The sequence below is a fragment of the Callorhinus ursinus genome, unplaced genomic scaffold (assembly GCF_003265705.2).
Source record: "Callorhinus ursinus isolate GAN/ISIS: 27379988/994484 unplaced genomic scaffold, GSC_fseal_2.0 scaffold15, whole genome shotgun sequence".
Taxonomy (NCBI): domain Eukaryota; kingdom Metazoa; phylum Chordata; class Mammalia; order Carnivora; family Otariidae; genus Callorhinus; species Callorhinus ursinus.
Window position 1 is genome coordinate 2,918,345 of NW_027397077.1, and position 16,593 is coordinate 2,934,937.

The following is a 16,593-nucleotide window of genomic DNA, read 5'->3' on the forward strand; positions in this document are numbered from 1 at the left end:
TAACACAGGACTGTGGGCACGCGGCTGGGGCTCTCTGAGCATTAGTTCTCCCTTCGGCTGGGTGGCGTGGCTGAGAGCGCATGAGAACATCCACACTGGTCGGCCCGGGCCCAGCACAAACACACGGCTGGTGCCCCCTGGGTGGAGGTGCCTTGCCCCTTCCTTCCCCACCTCGGCTGCCCCGGGGCCGGGGCAGGAGGCAGAGCCCGGTGCCGTGGCCTGCTCTCCATCCTCACCCAGCTACACGGACCCTTCCCCTCCTGGGCTGGCCCCCGGGGACTACGAATGGAGTTGGGGAGACAGGAATCAAGACTCAGGAAACGTACAACTACCACTCTAGCCTTTGTTAAACCTCAACTCAAAGCGCCCTCATTCTGGGGACACCCCTTTCCCCTTCTTACACAAGCTGGATGTGAGACAGCTCGGCCACGGCTGAGCAGTGATGGTAGTTGCTGTCACACTGGGCCAATCTCAGGCTTCCACTCTGGGGACTGTCCTAGCCTAGCGGCCACAGGCACCCCCGCCTCAAGCCTCTTCCATCAGGAATCTTGACTGCCGACAACCAAGAACCCTCAGGGAGGACCCTGGGCCCCAGGGTCATTGAGGCAGGGCTGGAAGAGCCTGCTCCAGACTGGCGCTTGAAACACGGCCCTCCTCTTAGACGTGTGAGCTTGGGGACCGGCTAGACCCCTGTGAGCCCCAGCTTTTGTCACCCACTAAGTGGGAGCCTCTCTCCTGCCCTGCGGGCTTGTCGTAAGGTTGAAGTAAGGTGCTGCTCACCAAGTCCTGTGCGCCCTAGCTGGCTCTCAGCGGTAATGACACGGCCCCTGTCAACTGTGCTCCGAAGACGAGACCTTCTGCCTCATAGACGGTCCGGGACACACTCATCACTGCCTGAGTCTGTCAACCCGACAGCAGCGGGTGGGGGGCAGGGGGCGACAGGGTTGATAAAACATCCTTGTCAGACTCCACTGCCAAGTTGCCAAGGCCACATCTGGAGTTGGACTGGATCACCAGGGCCTAGCAGAGTGTGTGCACTTGCAGAACGTTTACCCAGGAAAGCGCTGGGGCCCCGCCCAGCTCTGCAGCTTGACCTTCCCCCTGTCTGGCTGGTACCAGAACTGCAGTAGTCACGAAAACTGGGAGGCACGGTGACACCGACTGAACTGTGTCACCCGCAAAATTCACAGGTGGGAGCCCCACTCCCCATGTGATGTTATTTGGAGATGGGGCCTTTGGGAGGTGATGAGGGTTACATGAGGTCAGGAGGGGGTTCTGTGGTGTTTTGTCATGGCAGCCCCAGCTGACTGAGACTCATGGGGTTCTCCTCCCCTAGGTGGCGCCAGGCCGGGCCGGGCAGGGGGCAGGTTGGGAGCTAGAGATCCCATCCTTCCCATGGCCTCCCCAGTTCTGGGGAACAAGAACAGCAAGCTGGTGCCCAAGAAGACAGTACGTACGGGAAGAGCGAAGTTCTGAAAGATGGTGCAACGGAAAAGGAGGCCCATCTGATGCTTCTGCTCAAGATGTTTGTCTCACGGACTGAGTGTGCGTGTGTGAGATCTCGCTCAGCACGTGGCCTCTCTTAATTCCTCCAGCATCTATTAAAATTTTTTTCTCTTCTCTCTTATTTTTATTCTTCTTTAAAATCATAAAACTGCGTTTGTTTTCCCAGCATCTATTTTTTTCCCTCAGGGTCTGTGTGGTCTCCTGGATGGAGTTCCTTCCTCAGCATTTGTGCGTGAAATGGATTCCACAAAAGCAGGAAGGAGCTGCTCTGCGATCTCAGTGTGGCTTGGTGAGGAAGCAGTTAAAAAACACCCACAGAAAACAAAAGTTCAGAATGGAGTTCTGTGAGATTGGAATAAAATGACTTTTGATTAAAGTGCCTCTTCTTTTTTTTTTTTTAAGTAGGCGCCACACCCAGCGTGGAGCCCAACGTGGGGCTTGAACTCATGACCCTGAGATCAAGAGTCGGACGCATTCAACCAAGTGAGCCACCCAGGCGCCCCTAAATTGCCTCTTCCTAAAGACAAGGAGACAAAGGTTCTCTCCCTGGCAAGGCTCCCGTGCCCTGGGACGTGCTTCTTGCGGGGCCAGCATTTCCCCTGGGCACGCTTAGGCTAGAGGGTCTGTCCAACTCACTACTTTAACCTGTGGGACTTTTAGGGGGCTGCTTTTTTTCATAAAGAGAGATTTGGGCCTCTGCTGTCCCTCCCCTGGTCAGTCTGTAGGCTTGCAGCAGATCTAATAAAATGGGGTTGGCCACTGGCACCATGACACAAACCAAGAGCCCGCCCCCCGTGGGTCGCACACTGCCCCTTGGAGCAGGACGTGGAGTTCTGGCACATACTCACTTGTCCAGTCTTCTTCAAAGCAGTGCAGAAAGTGGAATCCCACCATGATGAGGGCGTGCAAGGAAATGAGAGCTATGTACATCTGAAACAGGAAAGCAGGGCAGATGCCATTGTTGTGAGAACCTTCTGACGGTGCAGGCTCCTGGGACAGGGATGCTCAGGACCTCCCATTCTGGAACACTCAGTTAGGCTGAGGGCTGACTGGGAGAGAGCCAGCGAGGCCTCTGGGGATTCCCCTAGGGGTCTCCCGCCCTGGTTCTGGGACCAAGGTGAGAGTGTGTGGAAGAAGGAACAAGCGCCTGTCGCCAGATATGACCTGGGCTCTCGGTGGGCCAGGGTGTTCTGGGCCGGTGGCTTCCCTGCACTTGAAAACTCAGGGCGCTGACTGCCAAGGGCTCTTCCAGGCCTCTTGCTAAATCTCTACCTACCTGCAGCTGAGGGAGGGCTTGCAGTCACCACCAAAACTGGCTTTTGTAGCTACTTAGACTGGACACTTGAGGTGGGAGCCCAGCACACAGCCCTTGCTTAGAGCTGATCGACTTGAGCCAATTTGCTAGATGCTCAAGTGGAGGGCTTAGGAACAGGCACTTGTTGAGCCCAGGAGCACTCTGGCGGGAAGGCAGAGGCCTACACAGCCAGGGAAGACTCCGAACCAGCAGCACAAAACACTGCGAGTGCCCAGAATTTTCGAAGGACCGAAGCGCTCCGCTGCTCCATGGAGGGTGGGGCAGGCCTGGGAAGCTGACTTACTGTAAACAGGACGAAGTACTTCTGGTTGTTCTCGCCGACACAGTTATTGACCCAGGGACAGTGGTGGTCCATCTTCCGAATACACCGCTTACAAACGCTGAAAGGGCCCATAAGGCAGACAGACCTTCAGGGGTGTCCTCACAGCGGCAGGGGCCCGAGGGGAGCAGAGAACCCACCTCCCAGCTCTACTCCGAGCACGGGGCCTCCTCGGGCAACTGCCCGGTGAACTGCTGGGGGTGTGGCAAGGGGCCTGGAAGGTGGGGTCAGGACCCCCAGGGTCCCACTCATTCCCAACAGGGGACAGTCACTGGCCAACAAGGCCCCTTCTCTCGTTTGACATGAAACAGGGTGGCACCGACGGGCTGAGCAAGAGGCTGCTCTCTGGTGCTAACGGTGAGCCGCAAGCTGGTTTACTGAGGGGACAGAGCGAAGAGGCAGTTTACAGAAAACAGGTACTCCCAACTTCCCCCAAACACCCCAAACCCGAGGGCCAGGGGCCAGCCGGGAGGGCGTGGCTGACTGCAGAGGATGCTGGGAGAGGCAGAGTGGGCTCAAGGGCAGGATGTCTCGGCGGCAGGAAGCGCCCCTCAAGAACCTTTCAGCTGGAAGGTAACCACCACTTAGCTGTAAAAGCAGAATGCATTTGAGCTTAAGTGTTGATCAGAAATCCCAATAATCTGCAAATTGCCAACCTGTAATGGAGCTCCTTTTGGGACTGGGACTGTTTCAAGCTTATCTGACAGCAAACATCCCTTTTTGGAAGAAATAATCTGAAACGGGAGTACAGGTTCCTGGGGTCTTGAAAGCACCTACTCCCCAAACTCGGGTTTAGACACATCCCTTTGCCAACAGCCTCACCAGATATGGGTCCTGTCTCAATTTGTTAACATAGGCTCCTTGACATGATCTTGGGGGTGTCATTTGTTCAAATACAGTTTCAAACACTGTAAATATAAGCCCTGGAATAATAATACAATTAAAGTGTTTTCTGTTTTGAAAGCCCCTTAGCTCACACCAGCTTTTCCTTCCTTAGTTTCCACAGCTAACTTTATCTCAGGTTCTGGGCTGTGGCAGGTGGACCCTGGCAGAAGGGCTGTGTCACATTCCGGCGTGGGGAGCTCACACCTGCCAAGCTCCGGCTGGCCACCTGTCCGGGCAGGGAAAGCATGGGAAGAGCTCTCCTGGGAGTGGACGTGAGCTGCTCCCCAGACTCCAGGCCAGGAAGCACAGACCACTCTGAAGGAGAGCCCCGCGGCTAGGCCACGGCCAACTCGGAGCTGCGGGCTCATCCACACTCCAAGGAGGACGTGCGGCCTTTTCTGAGCAGGGCGTGAGCTTTAGTGGTAAGGTAGGCCTGGGCCTGCTGAGCTACCTTGGTGAGACTGGCCAGACTTGGAGCCTCGGGTTCCCCGTCCACAGAAAGTGTTTTAAGGACAAGGTGAGGGCCGCTTGTGGGGGCCTGGCCAGTCTCCACCCTGGTTCTGCTCCACAACTTCGAAGGTCCTCACTAACAGGGGGGGAATGGGCACATCTCAGAGAGGCTGGCCCAGCTCTAGCATCTCCCTGAGGGCCAGGAGGTCAGGGGAAGAAAGAGGCATGAAAGGGACACAGACAGACAGAAAGTCAGGTACCCGTCTCTCTCTGTGTGCATGTGCTACTAATTAAAAAAGTGCATATGAATATGTATAGTATAGATTTCAATTAGTGACACTCGTTCCCAGGATATAATCTTAAGAGTCCAGACAAGTAGAGAGTGAGGACTGAGCCACTCCCTGCATCCTGGGCCTCAGCCACCAGGCCCCATATTCCCTCTGCAGAGTCACCTGGCACGTCCTTCCTCAGCTCTGCGGTCTTAGCTCCCTCCCGGTCTGAGGGCCAAGCTCCCAAGGTGAAGCCCCTCCCTGCCTCAGGCTCCTGAGCCCTTTCTCCTCCACCCGTGCCTCCTTCTGCAAGGGGTTCCTAGCGGGTGCTCTGAGGCGGCGTTTGCTCAGCAGAGAGCTGCCAAGCGGCCTGACATCCTCCGAAAGCCACCTGAGTTTCAACGAGCTCTCAAGCAAATCCGTCCTTTGCTCTCCTCCCAGCCTCTAAAGAGCCCCGGCGTGCACCCCAGGAAGTGGGTTTCACGATGGGCTACGTGTCACTGGGCGGCCACATCAGAACACTCCTCCTCCTCCTCCAGGGAGCAGGGACAAGCAAGCAGAGCCGCTGAGAGCAGCAGAAGTTGGCCCAGAGTGCCCGGCTCTGAGCTTCCTGTCTGCAAAGGCATGCAGGATTGTTCAGAAGCTGGCTCTGGGGCCGGGCAGTGGTGCGTGTGGGTGGGGAGTCCATCCATGAATGTCGCAAGAGGCCCTGATCAGGCACTGCCTCACCCACGGCTCACAAAACCACCTGCCCAAACGTTTCTACATTTGGGGCTTGGAGAACACCAAGGGCAAGGTCTGCCAGTGTCCCACCCAGCTGCTCCGCCTCGGGCCCTATCCATCCTGAGGAAGAAAAAATGTGGGCCTCCCACAACCCCGGATACCCCAGTGGGGAATCAGTCACCACAGAGCCAGCCTTCTTCCCACTCCCCGAGGCTGGGTGGGCAGCGGGGCTCCAAGGGGTCCCCTCCCCAGACACAGGCCCTTTCCCTCTCTCCTCTCTGGGGCTCCTTACTGCTCTTTCCTTCCTGTGAGCGCCAGCCCTCTCCTGGGCCCCCTCTTGGGCACCCCTCGCTGCCCCTCATGCGAGACGCTGTGGGCAGGTGCGCTCCTGGGGCTCAGGCACCGCGGGCTGGCAGCGTATCCCAAGCTGCAGGAACAGTCGCTGCAAAGACCGAACATCTTCCATGGAGGCATCTTTTGATGTCCCTGCCTCCAGGGTTTCCCGAGCCCCTTCTGTGGTTTAAATCAATGTTCTAGAAGAAGGCGACGCCCCTCCTTCCCTCTTCCTCCAGGTTCCCTGCTATTTTCCAGGCCCCGAAGCACTTCCTTCAAAAGCTTGGTAGAGCCCGACAAGCTTATCGGCTCACGTGCGCTCAGGCTCTTGGTTCTCAGGCCCCCAAAGTTGCTGGCTGAGGCCCTGCCCAAGCCTGGGTGATGGCCCATTGTGGAAACATAGCTGTGTCCCCGAGGGCTTGCGTCTCCCCCTACAGAGGCACTTACCAAACTGTCTCGGGGTGGAAAAGTGCACCTGCCCTGCCTGAGTGGGAGGCCCAAGGGTCAGGGCCACATCTAATCCACCGCTACGGCCCAGGGCCAGGTCCAGGACCTCCTTAGCAAGGGGGGAGCCAAGTGCAGTCCCTGAAGCTACAGATGGGGAAAGAGCAGGCCTGGGAAGCGGCTCCACTGCATCAGACTGGGACACCCGGCAGGGCACGAGCAAAGAACAAAGCTAGAGGACACCAGGTGGACCCTGCTCCACCTCCAGGTTTTCACCCCACACCTCCTGCAAAAAAGCATCTACCACATCGTGGTCCCAGCTCTGCAACAATGTTGGGTGAGAAAGCCCGGTGCGGTGGCAGAGAGAACACTGCTCTCAATCCCCACGTGGGGCCCTGGGCAAAGCAACTTAGCTTCTCCGAACCGCCCTCTGCAGAATTAGTCCCCATCTCCCAAGGTTAGAGATGACGTAGGTAAAATGCTTTAAAAACAATACTAGCGCTACGTAAATTTTACCAGTGGTCACAACCATGAGAGAGACAACATAAGAATCTGGCAGGGACCCTAAGCTGTCTGTGACTGTCTCAGCCTCAGCGTGTATGTGTTTGTGGGGGTGGGGTCTCTGGGGAGGGGTGTGAGGCTTTGCCAGGGGCACAGGTCTCCACCTCCTTGTGCAGGAGGAACCTAACTCTTAAGCCCAACACCATGGCTGTCCACGTTAGCATGAACGGCTCCCTCTCCAGGGTTTCCACAGGCCTCCATGGTCCTCCAGGATGAAAGCAGCCCGGTGTTCCAGAATGCCTCTCGGTGGAAAGAAGACCCACCCACACACCACCGGGCTGGAAGGAACATCTACACATCCAGGGTCAGGGAGCATCTGCAGTACCCATCAGAGCTCCGGGAATGGGGATGGATTTAAATTCCACGGGGCTCTGTTAGGAGGGCAGGATGCAAAAAGCCAGGTGTGCACTCATGCACACAGACACGCGCCTTCACTCGAGCAGGGATACTGACCCCGACTCTCTCGAGCCAGGCGGCAGGCCTCTCGGCTTAAGCAGTCATAAACCCAGCTCTGTTTGGTGTGCTGGGGATGGTGCTTATCCCGAACTGCGGGTCCCCAGATGGCCTGGGCCGCCGCGAGCCCTCACAGAGAAGTGGTCATCCGCACACGCCTCCTGATGCGGGAGTAGGCGACACACGGGCATCCTCACTCGACTTCGTCTGAATCAGCAGCTCTTATTTTGCTCAAGCTGATTTGTTTACTAGCACTCAAGAATACCTCCCTCGGATCATCCTGGGGACTGAGGCTAGGAGGAGGCGGTGAGCAAAATGCCAGGCAGTGGAGGCCGCCGAGGGCTCAGGGAGGGAAGAGAAAGAACCACTGTGGTCACCCGAAAGTTCTTTCCTACAAAGCACGAGCCTCCCTGTTGCTGGTCCAGCCTGGAAGCCCAGCACACCCGGCCGCTTGCACACGCCTCTGCTAACCAGTGGCTTCTGCTGGGGGAGCCAGCGGACTCCCACAGTTATTCATGTCTCACCCTCACGACAAGCTGCCGGGCAACAACCCCCTTTGCAGAGGACAGAGCTGAGCATGGAGAGGTGTGCTGCCTGGTCCGTGGCCCCACAGCGTGGTGGGGGCACTGCTGGGCTTCCAGCGCTGACCTCTCCAACACTGAGGCGGGAGCTTGCTCAGCACACTGGGCCGCCCGGAGTTGGGGCCTGGGGAACCACGTAAGCAGATGGGGGCCCTTCACTCAGGCGATGAAAATGGCTGGCTTCCCATGCCTCGGGTAGCAGAAAAGGCCAGACAGGCGCCTCCACCCCAGGCACAAGTAGCAAGCCCTGAATTTGTTTGTAACACAGGTCTCAGAGGTAAACTGGCCCCACGCTGGGCTCAGCTTCTCCAAGCTGCCGGAAACCCCATGGGAGACAACAATTAGCACAGGCCCTGTCCAAACTCCTCAGCCGTCACCCTCAAGAGGGGCCAACTAGTTGGGGAGGTCGCCATCGCTCTCTGACAGAAAGACATACATACAATTCCATCAGGCCACACACGTCACCCCCAAACCGGAGTTCTAGTGGAAAGAGCCCTGGACTGGAGCTGCAAACACTGGGCCCCACGCCTGTCTGTGGCTCTCACTAGCGGTGTGCCCCTCCTGCCCCCCGCCCCCAGTCTGAGAAAAGGACCAAGTGACACCAAGTGTAATTTAGCATTTAAAGTCCCCTTGTAGTGATAAAATGCAGTTTTTAGCTAGATGCCTTCTCATTGAGAAGACTCAAAACAACGAAGACATCTGAAAACCAAAGGGAAAAATCACCACACATGAGATGGGGAAATGGCTTTTTTGGCCGAATCCTACAATTGTCACAACCTCTAGAAGTTTTGTTTTAAAGAAACATCTCCATTCAGGCACAGACCCTTCGTTTCCCTCTGAAAGTCAAGTGAGTGGGGCCCACCTCTTAAATGGGTCAAGTACTGGACACTCAGAATGATTTTCCAAACCTCTGTCTCCTGTGCCCTTAATAAATAAAGCTGTGAGGTAGGAAGAGCAGGAACCCCTCGATTTTACAGATACAGAGACAGAGGTGGAGACAGTCAAAGGCCTGGCAGGGTCCTCTGTCAAGTCTTAGGACAGGTGTCCTGAGCCCAAACCAAACGCCCTTTCTAATCTAGTGAGCTCATGGAGATCGGGACTCAGTCACAGTGGTCACGTGCCCAGAGTAGGGGACGTTCAGAAGTCCTGTTGCTGATGGCACTTGTGCGGGAAGCAGGTGTGGGGGTTGCTGCTCCAGAGCATGTGAGAGGTGGGGGAGGGGAGGAAGCGGGCCGGGGGGGGGGGGTGAAAGGGGGGGGACACGTGTACCTGCAGTGGTGGGCTCGGTCGGGCTTGATGCTGCAGCATTTGGGACACTTGTATACCACCTGTCCGGGCTTCAGCTGTAAACTCTCGATGAATTCTTTAGTGGCATTTCCTTTGGGCACCGCCCCCTGTCAGAAAGAGAAAAGGCATCAGGGCTGGGCTAAGGGTTCCAGCAGTTCTGATGCTCCATGGTGCAGATGGTCACTTGGGAGCAGCAACTACACACACGGACAGGACATTTTTACCCCAACAACATGTGTGTTCAGAATTATGCCAATACCAACGGACACTTATGGACAAAGCATTTTCCGGAGGAAAAGTAAATGATTTTTCTACAGTGAACAGTTACACTGTTCCTGATGATTTTTTATAATTATTTATTTATTTGAGGAGAAAGAGAGCGAGCGAGCATGAACAGAGAGAGGGGCGGAGGGAGAAGCAGGCTTCCCACTGAGAAGGGAGCCCGATGCGGGGCTCGATCCCAGGACCCCAGGCCCAAGCCGAAGGCAGACGCCCAACCGACTGAGCCACCCAGGCGCCCCATGTTCCTGATAATTTTCCATCTTCATCTTAGTGAAATAGTTTTCATTGAATCCATTCTTTCCTATGTAAATATTACAGTGAGGATTTGACTCACCGATTACTTTTTAGTCTGCATTAAAATTTGCCAGTAACAGCTTTGGCCTTTTCGAATTTTCATTGGCGGGCATCGCACCCGACAGTTCAGTTTTCCAGGCCTAAGTCTGCAGCTCTGAACTGTTTAAACTAGAATCGGGTTTTATTTTTTACCAATCCTATTGTTGTGAAGCATCGGTAATCTATATTTGGTTATTATGAATCCAAAAGGAACTGTGAGCACTGCCCTCAGATTTCTGACTTGCTTTTCGACCAGAACTGCCCTCCAATTTGCTATCCCATCCTTTTCATATGCTCGTGAATACTTTGCGTTTTGTTCTGTCAACACCTCTGGGTGGCAGACCCAAAATGCCACCAGAGTCTACTGGGGCTGGCGCCCATCCAGGCAGAAGGAAAACAGGCCGTGTCCAGGCCTCAGCCAGGTCCCAGTAACCGATCTTCACCAGGTGCCTACTTGGTGCTCACTGCTATGGATTCAGGAATCAAACAAGGTGTCTGTCCCAGCAGGCTCTGAATCTTTTGGAGAGTAACAACAATTCTAGAAGTCACTGTGCTGCAGAAGCACAGAGGCGCAGCTGCCAACTAGCCAAGGTAACCATAGAAGTTTCAAGAGGTGAGGGCTTTTTTTGGTTTTGTTTATGCACTGGGCATGGAGCCTGATGCGGGGCTTGAACTCACGACCCTGAGATCAAGACCTGAGCTGAGATCAAGAGTCGGATGCTTCACTGACTGAGCCACGCAGGTGCCCCTCAAGAGGTGAGGTTTAAGGACGGTCCTGAGGCACACGCAGAGGTTTGCCAGGTGGGCCTGCGGGAGAACAGGGGCTGTGGCCGGCGGAGGGGCATAGGGAAAGACAAAAAGGTGAGCGTGAGCACAGCACATCCGGGGGACAGTGAGAAAATCAGCATGGCGGGGCCCTGGGTACGCGGGGCAGCAGAGAGGCTGGACCAGTGGGGCGGGGGCGGCTTGAGGAGAGCGAGTGCCAGGCCTAAAAGGCTGGGGCAGGATTCTTCTTCATGGGCCACCCAGAGCCATCAGGGGACATCCTGAGGATGAGAACTCAGTTGCCTGTGCTGTGTGGGTCAGGAAAGAAGAGGGAGAGCAGAAAATTCCACAGACCAGTCAGGAGGTTGCTGCTGATGGCCCAGTAAGTGAACACAGGGGTGGAGGAGAAGTGGGGAGGAAATTCAGACCCAAACAGAAGGGGCAGGGAACCAAATTAGTCCTGTGGTGGGGGAGAGGGCGTGAGGAGGGAGAAGACCACGACTGGGTCTCCGTCTAGAGCAGCCGGTAAATGGCAGCGCCTGCGAGGCTCCAACCCGACGCAGGTGCAGACGGCCGGCCGGAAGGGGTCAGATGACGGTTGCCACACAGACAGGGCTCAGCACAGAGCAGCGCAGTGGACTGAATGTCTGCGTCTCCCCCAAATTCACAGGCTGAATCCCCCAGGGTGTGGTATTAGGAGGTGGGGCCTCTGGGAGGTGATCTGGTCACAAGGGTTCTGCGAGGCGATTAGGTCATGGGGCGAGCACCTTATAACCAATCCTCAGAGCTCCCTCCCCCCGCCTGCCACGTGAGGACACAAGAGGTGGCTGCCTACGAACCAGGAAGTGAGCCCACCCTAGACGCGGAAGCTGCCCGGACCTTGATCTCGGGCTTCCCAGCCCCCAGAGCTGCGGGAGATAAATTTCTGTTGGTCAGAAGCCAGCCAGTCTCTGGTGGTCCCGAATGGACTGACACAGGTAGCCTGTATCCTGGGCTGTGCGTGGGAGACAACACGCAGCTTTAATAAGCTACGGGCGCCCAGACTCTGCTGCAGAGCTACCATACAAGAACTGTCAGCCGTGCGGCCCAGGCACTCGCATTTTTTTAAAAGCTCTCAGCAGGGCTGAGAACCACTACTCTAGACCAGGAGCTCCATGACTGGATCTACCTTGTTCGGCACCAGAGCCCCTAGCCCGGAAAAGGTCTATCGGTTTCCAGCATGGGGTGAAAGGAGCAGTGAAAGCAAGCAGAACAAAAAAGAAGGGAGCCAAGGGTGCCAGCCCTGGTGGGGGCGGGGGGGAGGTTCCAGCAGTGTGGCCCAGCTCCCCAGCAAGAACTGGGCCTAATACTGGGTCGAGTCACAGCTCTGGGGTGGGACTGCTCCACACTCCCCATCCAAGGTCGAGGTGACACCAGGCTGCTCTCATCAGTGGGCAGCCACGAGCTACCACCATCAGGGAAGCTGATGAACAACAGAACCGGGGACCACTCCCAAGTTCCAAAGGGGCCCGGGGCCGAGCGACAGTGTGGTCTACTAGGGTGGGTAAGGTGGGGGTTTCAGGGCTGACGGAGCATCCCTGGCCTCCCCAGGGTAGGGCTGATGGAGTATAACACGCTAAGGGAGGGGTTCCCAGGGTAGAAGAGATGAAAACTGGGTGTCAGAACCTTTCCCACAAAGAAGAAATTCTGGGATAGGAAGAGCCACTGAAGAAACAACAAGAACTTGAAATGCGGACGACGCAAGGGAGCTGGAGTTTCATCTTTTGCTAAGAAAATGACTCACAGGGGACAAAGATTCTAGTTACGGAAACTGCAAAGACAAATCAATGAACAACTCTTCCTGAAAATCTACACCCCACCGAGCACTGTGGGAAGTGCAAGCAAGCAATGGGGGCCTGGGTCTCAAACAGCGGGTGGGGCGGGCCCCCAGGGACCCCGACACAGCAAGGAGGCTGAGCACCTAGTGAAAGGCATGGCTGCCAGGACAACAGGAGCTGGGGGAGGCAGGACAGCTGCGGCTGGGGACCCAGGAAGGCCCAGGAGGATCCTGGCGGATGCAGCAGCACAGAGGCACCTGGGAAGGGAGACAGTCCAAGCAGTGGCCAGAGGTGGCCTGTCCAGGGGGTGCCGGGTAGAACAGAAGCACTGGAGCAAGAGGGTATGTGCGGTGGGTGTCTTTCCAGCAGCGGAGAAAAGATTCAGTACCGCAGTTCAGTTAGGGGAAATTTTTCAATTTGTCTCAAAGAGGTCCCGGGATGCCTCTCTGGGGAGGCAAGGAGTGCTCCCCTCTCCTCTTACCCCTCACCCCACCCCTCCTGTAGCTCTCTGCTGGGCTCCCCAACTTTCCCCTGCTGACCCATCACCAGCTCTTTATCTGTTACCACCCGCGCTTTCCCATCTCATCAAGGACCTGCTCACGCCCGAGATGGGCAGGACATGGCTGAATAGGAACAGAGCTGCACTTCCCCACTGGTCTGCCTGAGCGCCATGGGGCAACAGACAAACAGGGAACGAGAAAATCCAAAGGACTGCTCATCCACAGGAATGCTCTTCTCATTGGTGGAGGCTCAGGACTTTGAGTGGGACAGGGATGCGGTCCTGAGAAGAAACTTCTGGAAACACGGATCCTGGTACACAGGCACTGTGGGCACCAAGATGCTGAAAACTACACGTGATTCAGGGTAACCATCACCTCGTGGTGGCGGGGAGGCTGGGAGAGGAATGGAGTGGGGCGGGGTGGGAGGGATACAAAGGGGCTAAACTGTCTTTATGATGTTTTACTTATGAGGCTGGAGGGGAGTGAAGATATCATACCATCATATCAGTGTACTATCCTTTGTACCCTTTCAACTGTCGGAAGTGTGTCATTAAAATTTTTTCTAGAAGTTCAAAAAAGTAGAAAAAAAAATCTGGTCTGCAAAATGCAGGCAGGTGGCAGAAAAGCCTAAGATAGAAATTTTTTTTTAAAGATTTTATTTATTTATCTGACAGAAAGAGACACAGCGAGAGAGGGAACACAAGCAGGGGGAGTGGGAGAGGGAGAAGCAGGCTTCCCGCGGAGCAGGGAGCCCGACGTGGGGCTCGATCCCAGGACCCTGGGACCATGACCTGAGCCGAAGGCAGACGCTTAACGACTGAGCCACCCAGGCGGCCCTAAGATAGCAAACAAACTTGGTAGGCAAGGACTTTATGGTATGTTTGATGCCATTTAGGATATACCTCCTGACATTAAATATGCTATAAAAGCATACAGCTATTTAACGTGGACATCTCTGACAGGTTGTTAAAGGCAAACGTAGATTTCCAAACAATACAGGGCACCTAAGACATTCTGGTACAGATCTGACACACAGTTAGACACTTGAACAATGCGGGGCTTAGGGGCCTGTGCAGACAAAACCCACATATAAGTTTTGAGTCACCCAAAACTTTACTAATAGCCTACTGTTGACCAGAATATCAATAACATGAGTAGTCAATTCACATATATGATGTATGTTATATTATATACTATATAATAAAGTATTTACTTAAAACAAAGGAAAGAAAACGTTGTTAAGAAAATCATAAGGGGGGGGTGGCGCCTGGGTGGCTCAGATGGTTAAACCTCTGCCTTCGGCTCAGGTCATGATCCCAGGCTCTTGGGATCGAGTCCCGCATTGGGCTCCCTGCTCAGCGGAGAGCCGGCTTCTCCCTCTCCCTCTGCAACTCCCCCTGCTCATGCTCTCTATCTCTCTGTCTCAAATGAATAAATTAAAAAAATCTTAAAAAAGGAAAAACAAAAAAAACCCCAAGAAAATCATAAGGAAGGGCGCCTGGGTGGCTCAGTCGGTTAAGGGTCTGCCTTTGGCTCAGGTCATGATCTCAGGGTCCTGGGATCGAGCCCCGTGTCTGGCTCCCTGCTTAGCAGGGAGCCTGCTTTCTCCCTCTCCCTCTGCCTTTTCCCTCGCTCAAATAAATAAAAAATTAAAAAAAAAAAGAAAGAAAAAAGAAAATCGTAAGGAAGAGAAAACACATTTATAGTACTGGACTGCATTTATTAAAAAAAAAATCATGTGTAAGTGAACCTGTGCAGTTCAAACCCACGTTGTTCAAGGGTCAACTCTCTATATATGAAAAGACAAAGACACTTGCAAATTATTAAGGTTATCTCACATAGTAGGATCACAGGTAATTTGTACTTTCTGAACCATATATTTTTTTAAAGATTTTATTTATTTATTTGAGAGAGAGAGAATGAGAGAGCACGAGAGGGAAGAGGGTCAGAGGGAGAAGCAGACCCCCTGCTGAGCAGGGAGCCCGACGTGGGACTCGATCCCGGGACTCCAGGATCATGACCTGGAGCCATAAGCCACCCAGGCGCCCTGAACCATATTTCTTAAATGTTCTAATAAGAACACATGGCTTTTGCAATTAGAAACTCACTAAAAATACAACCGAAAAATACACCTCAGGAAGGAGCTACCCAAAGTAGGAATATGACCAGCTTTCCCGAATTTTATAATCCAAATGTTGTGACCATCTCATCTGGAGATATCTGGGGCCCTGCCTGGAGGCACCAGGGAAGGGCAGGGTCTGGAAGTCTTTCCCAAGGCAAGGCAGGGCCCTGAACACCCAGAGGAGCAGATTTTAAAGGGAGATTGGGAAGGGCACTGGCCCAGGCAGAGAAGAAGGCACCACAAAAGCCCAGAGGGCCATGTTAATTCCTTTTAATGTAAAAAGTCACTGAGTTTGGGCAATCATGTGACCTTTTGTGAATCCTAAAGTCACAAAACCACAACTGGACATTGCTCTTGTCTTATGTACAAAGGAAAAGCCCTGAGGAACATCACTGGCCCCAGGAGATAAAGCAAGGGGGCTCAGTTTTCCTAAATGAAGGCCCACGTTGTTTCCCCCCCCACCACATCCAGTTTTTAAGGTCCCAGCCACCAGAGCTTGCTGTAAACCTCGGGAGGCCGCACAGAAAGGGCTACAAGAGGGCACCCCAATACCTCAAAGGGCCCCCGGAGCCCTCATTTCGTACCCTCATTATCGCCTGCTATTCCAGACCACGAGGGGAGACCTCAGACAACAGCGCAGCCTTTTTAAAAGGCTGCCCCTCCAGCAGCACTCTATGGAAGGCTCATTGCCTTCCAGGCCAGACCCCATCTGCCTCGTGAGTCCCTCTCTCAGAGCCAGAGACCAGCCGGGCCAGTCCCTGAGACGGACCAGCCTGTGACACGGGCCCTTGCCAGCCTCTGGTTCAGCCTTCCCAGTCTCCTGTCTCTCTCTTTCTTCCTCTTTTTAAAAAAGAACATTCTCTTCTGTGCTTATCACCACAGATTTCAGAATTTCCTGTTATTAGGTAAGGAATTTTGTTCGGTACAATTCTGGACGGACCGCAGGGAGTCGGAAGGCCTGCTGGGATGTTTCTGCCAGTGTTCTCACACTGGCACGACTGAGAACCGCCTACCCCCCATTCTTACACATCTCACGGGGAGGTCTTGAAGTTTCCATGTTACTGCAGCCCGGCAGACCACAGCGTAGGAATTTTTTTCCCTCATCTTCACAATAATACTTGTTCGTGATTTAAAGGAATATAGAGATGAGAAAATTACAAAGGAAAACCCATTCTTTGATTTCACCACCCACAGATCTGTACAATTAATATTTTAGAGGATATACTTCCAGTTTTTGTGCACACAGCAAGCTAAAAACACTAAAGAATTTATAAATCCATAATGCTCATATGTTTCTAAAATATGTATTTGGCCCCACAGTGGCATCTGTTTAAATCTGGGGCAGGGAGGTGTGATACGGTTCTATTGCCCATTCCCCTCAGTGGCTAGCCCAAACTTCCAGTACCTACCTTGACCCCTACCCATTTCCTTTTCTCTTTCAGAGAAAACCAAGGCTGCTGGGGCAAACCACCAGCTGGGAGGATGAGGGTCCCAGCTAATCCTGGTCTTTAGGGGCCGCAGACTTTTACCCCAAAGCTTCTCCCGTGTTGTGTGCACACTCCGGGCTCTCCCTCCCCTCGCATCTAAGCTTCTTGAGGTCGAGTGCGCTTCTCTCTACCTCTCCCTTGCTCTAGTTCACTGCTCTCCA

At 54.2% G+C, this 16,593-nt stretch overlaps 1 protein-coding gene across 5 annotated transcripts in view; it reads right to left on the reverse strand.

Moving 5' to 3' along the window:
- The window catches only part of ZDHHC3 (zDHHC palmitoyltransferase 3), a 55,525-nt gene that overhangs the window by 14,365 nt on the left and 24,567 nt on the right, over nt 1-16,593 (reverse strand). For all 5 annotated transcript variants that reach the window (XM_073901055.1, XM_073901057.1, XM_073901056.1 and 2 more), the window contains 3 exons: nt 9,109-9,233; nt 3,105-3,201; nt 2,355-2,436 (listed from right to left, as the gene is read on the reverse strand). In XM_073901055.1, coding sequence (XP_073757156.1) covers nt 2,355-2,436; nt 3,105-3,201; nt 9,109-9,233 — 304 coding nt within the window. The remainder of the gene's footprint in view (nt 1-2,354; nt 2,437-3,104; nt 3,202-9,108; nt 9,234-16,593) is intronic.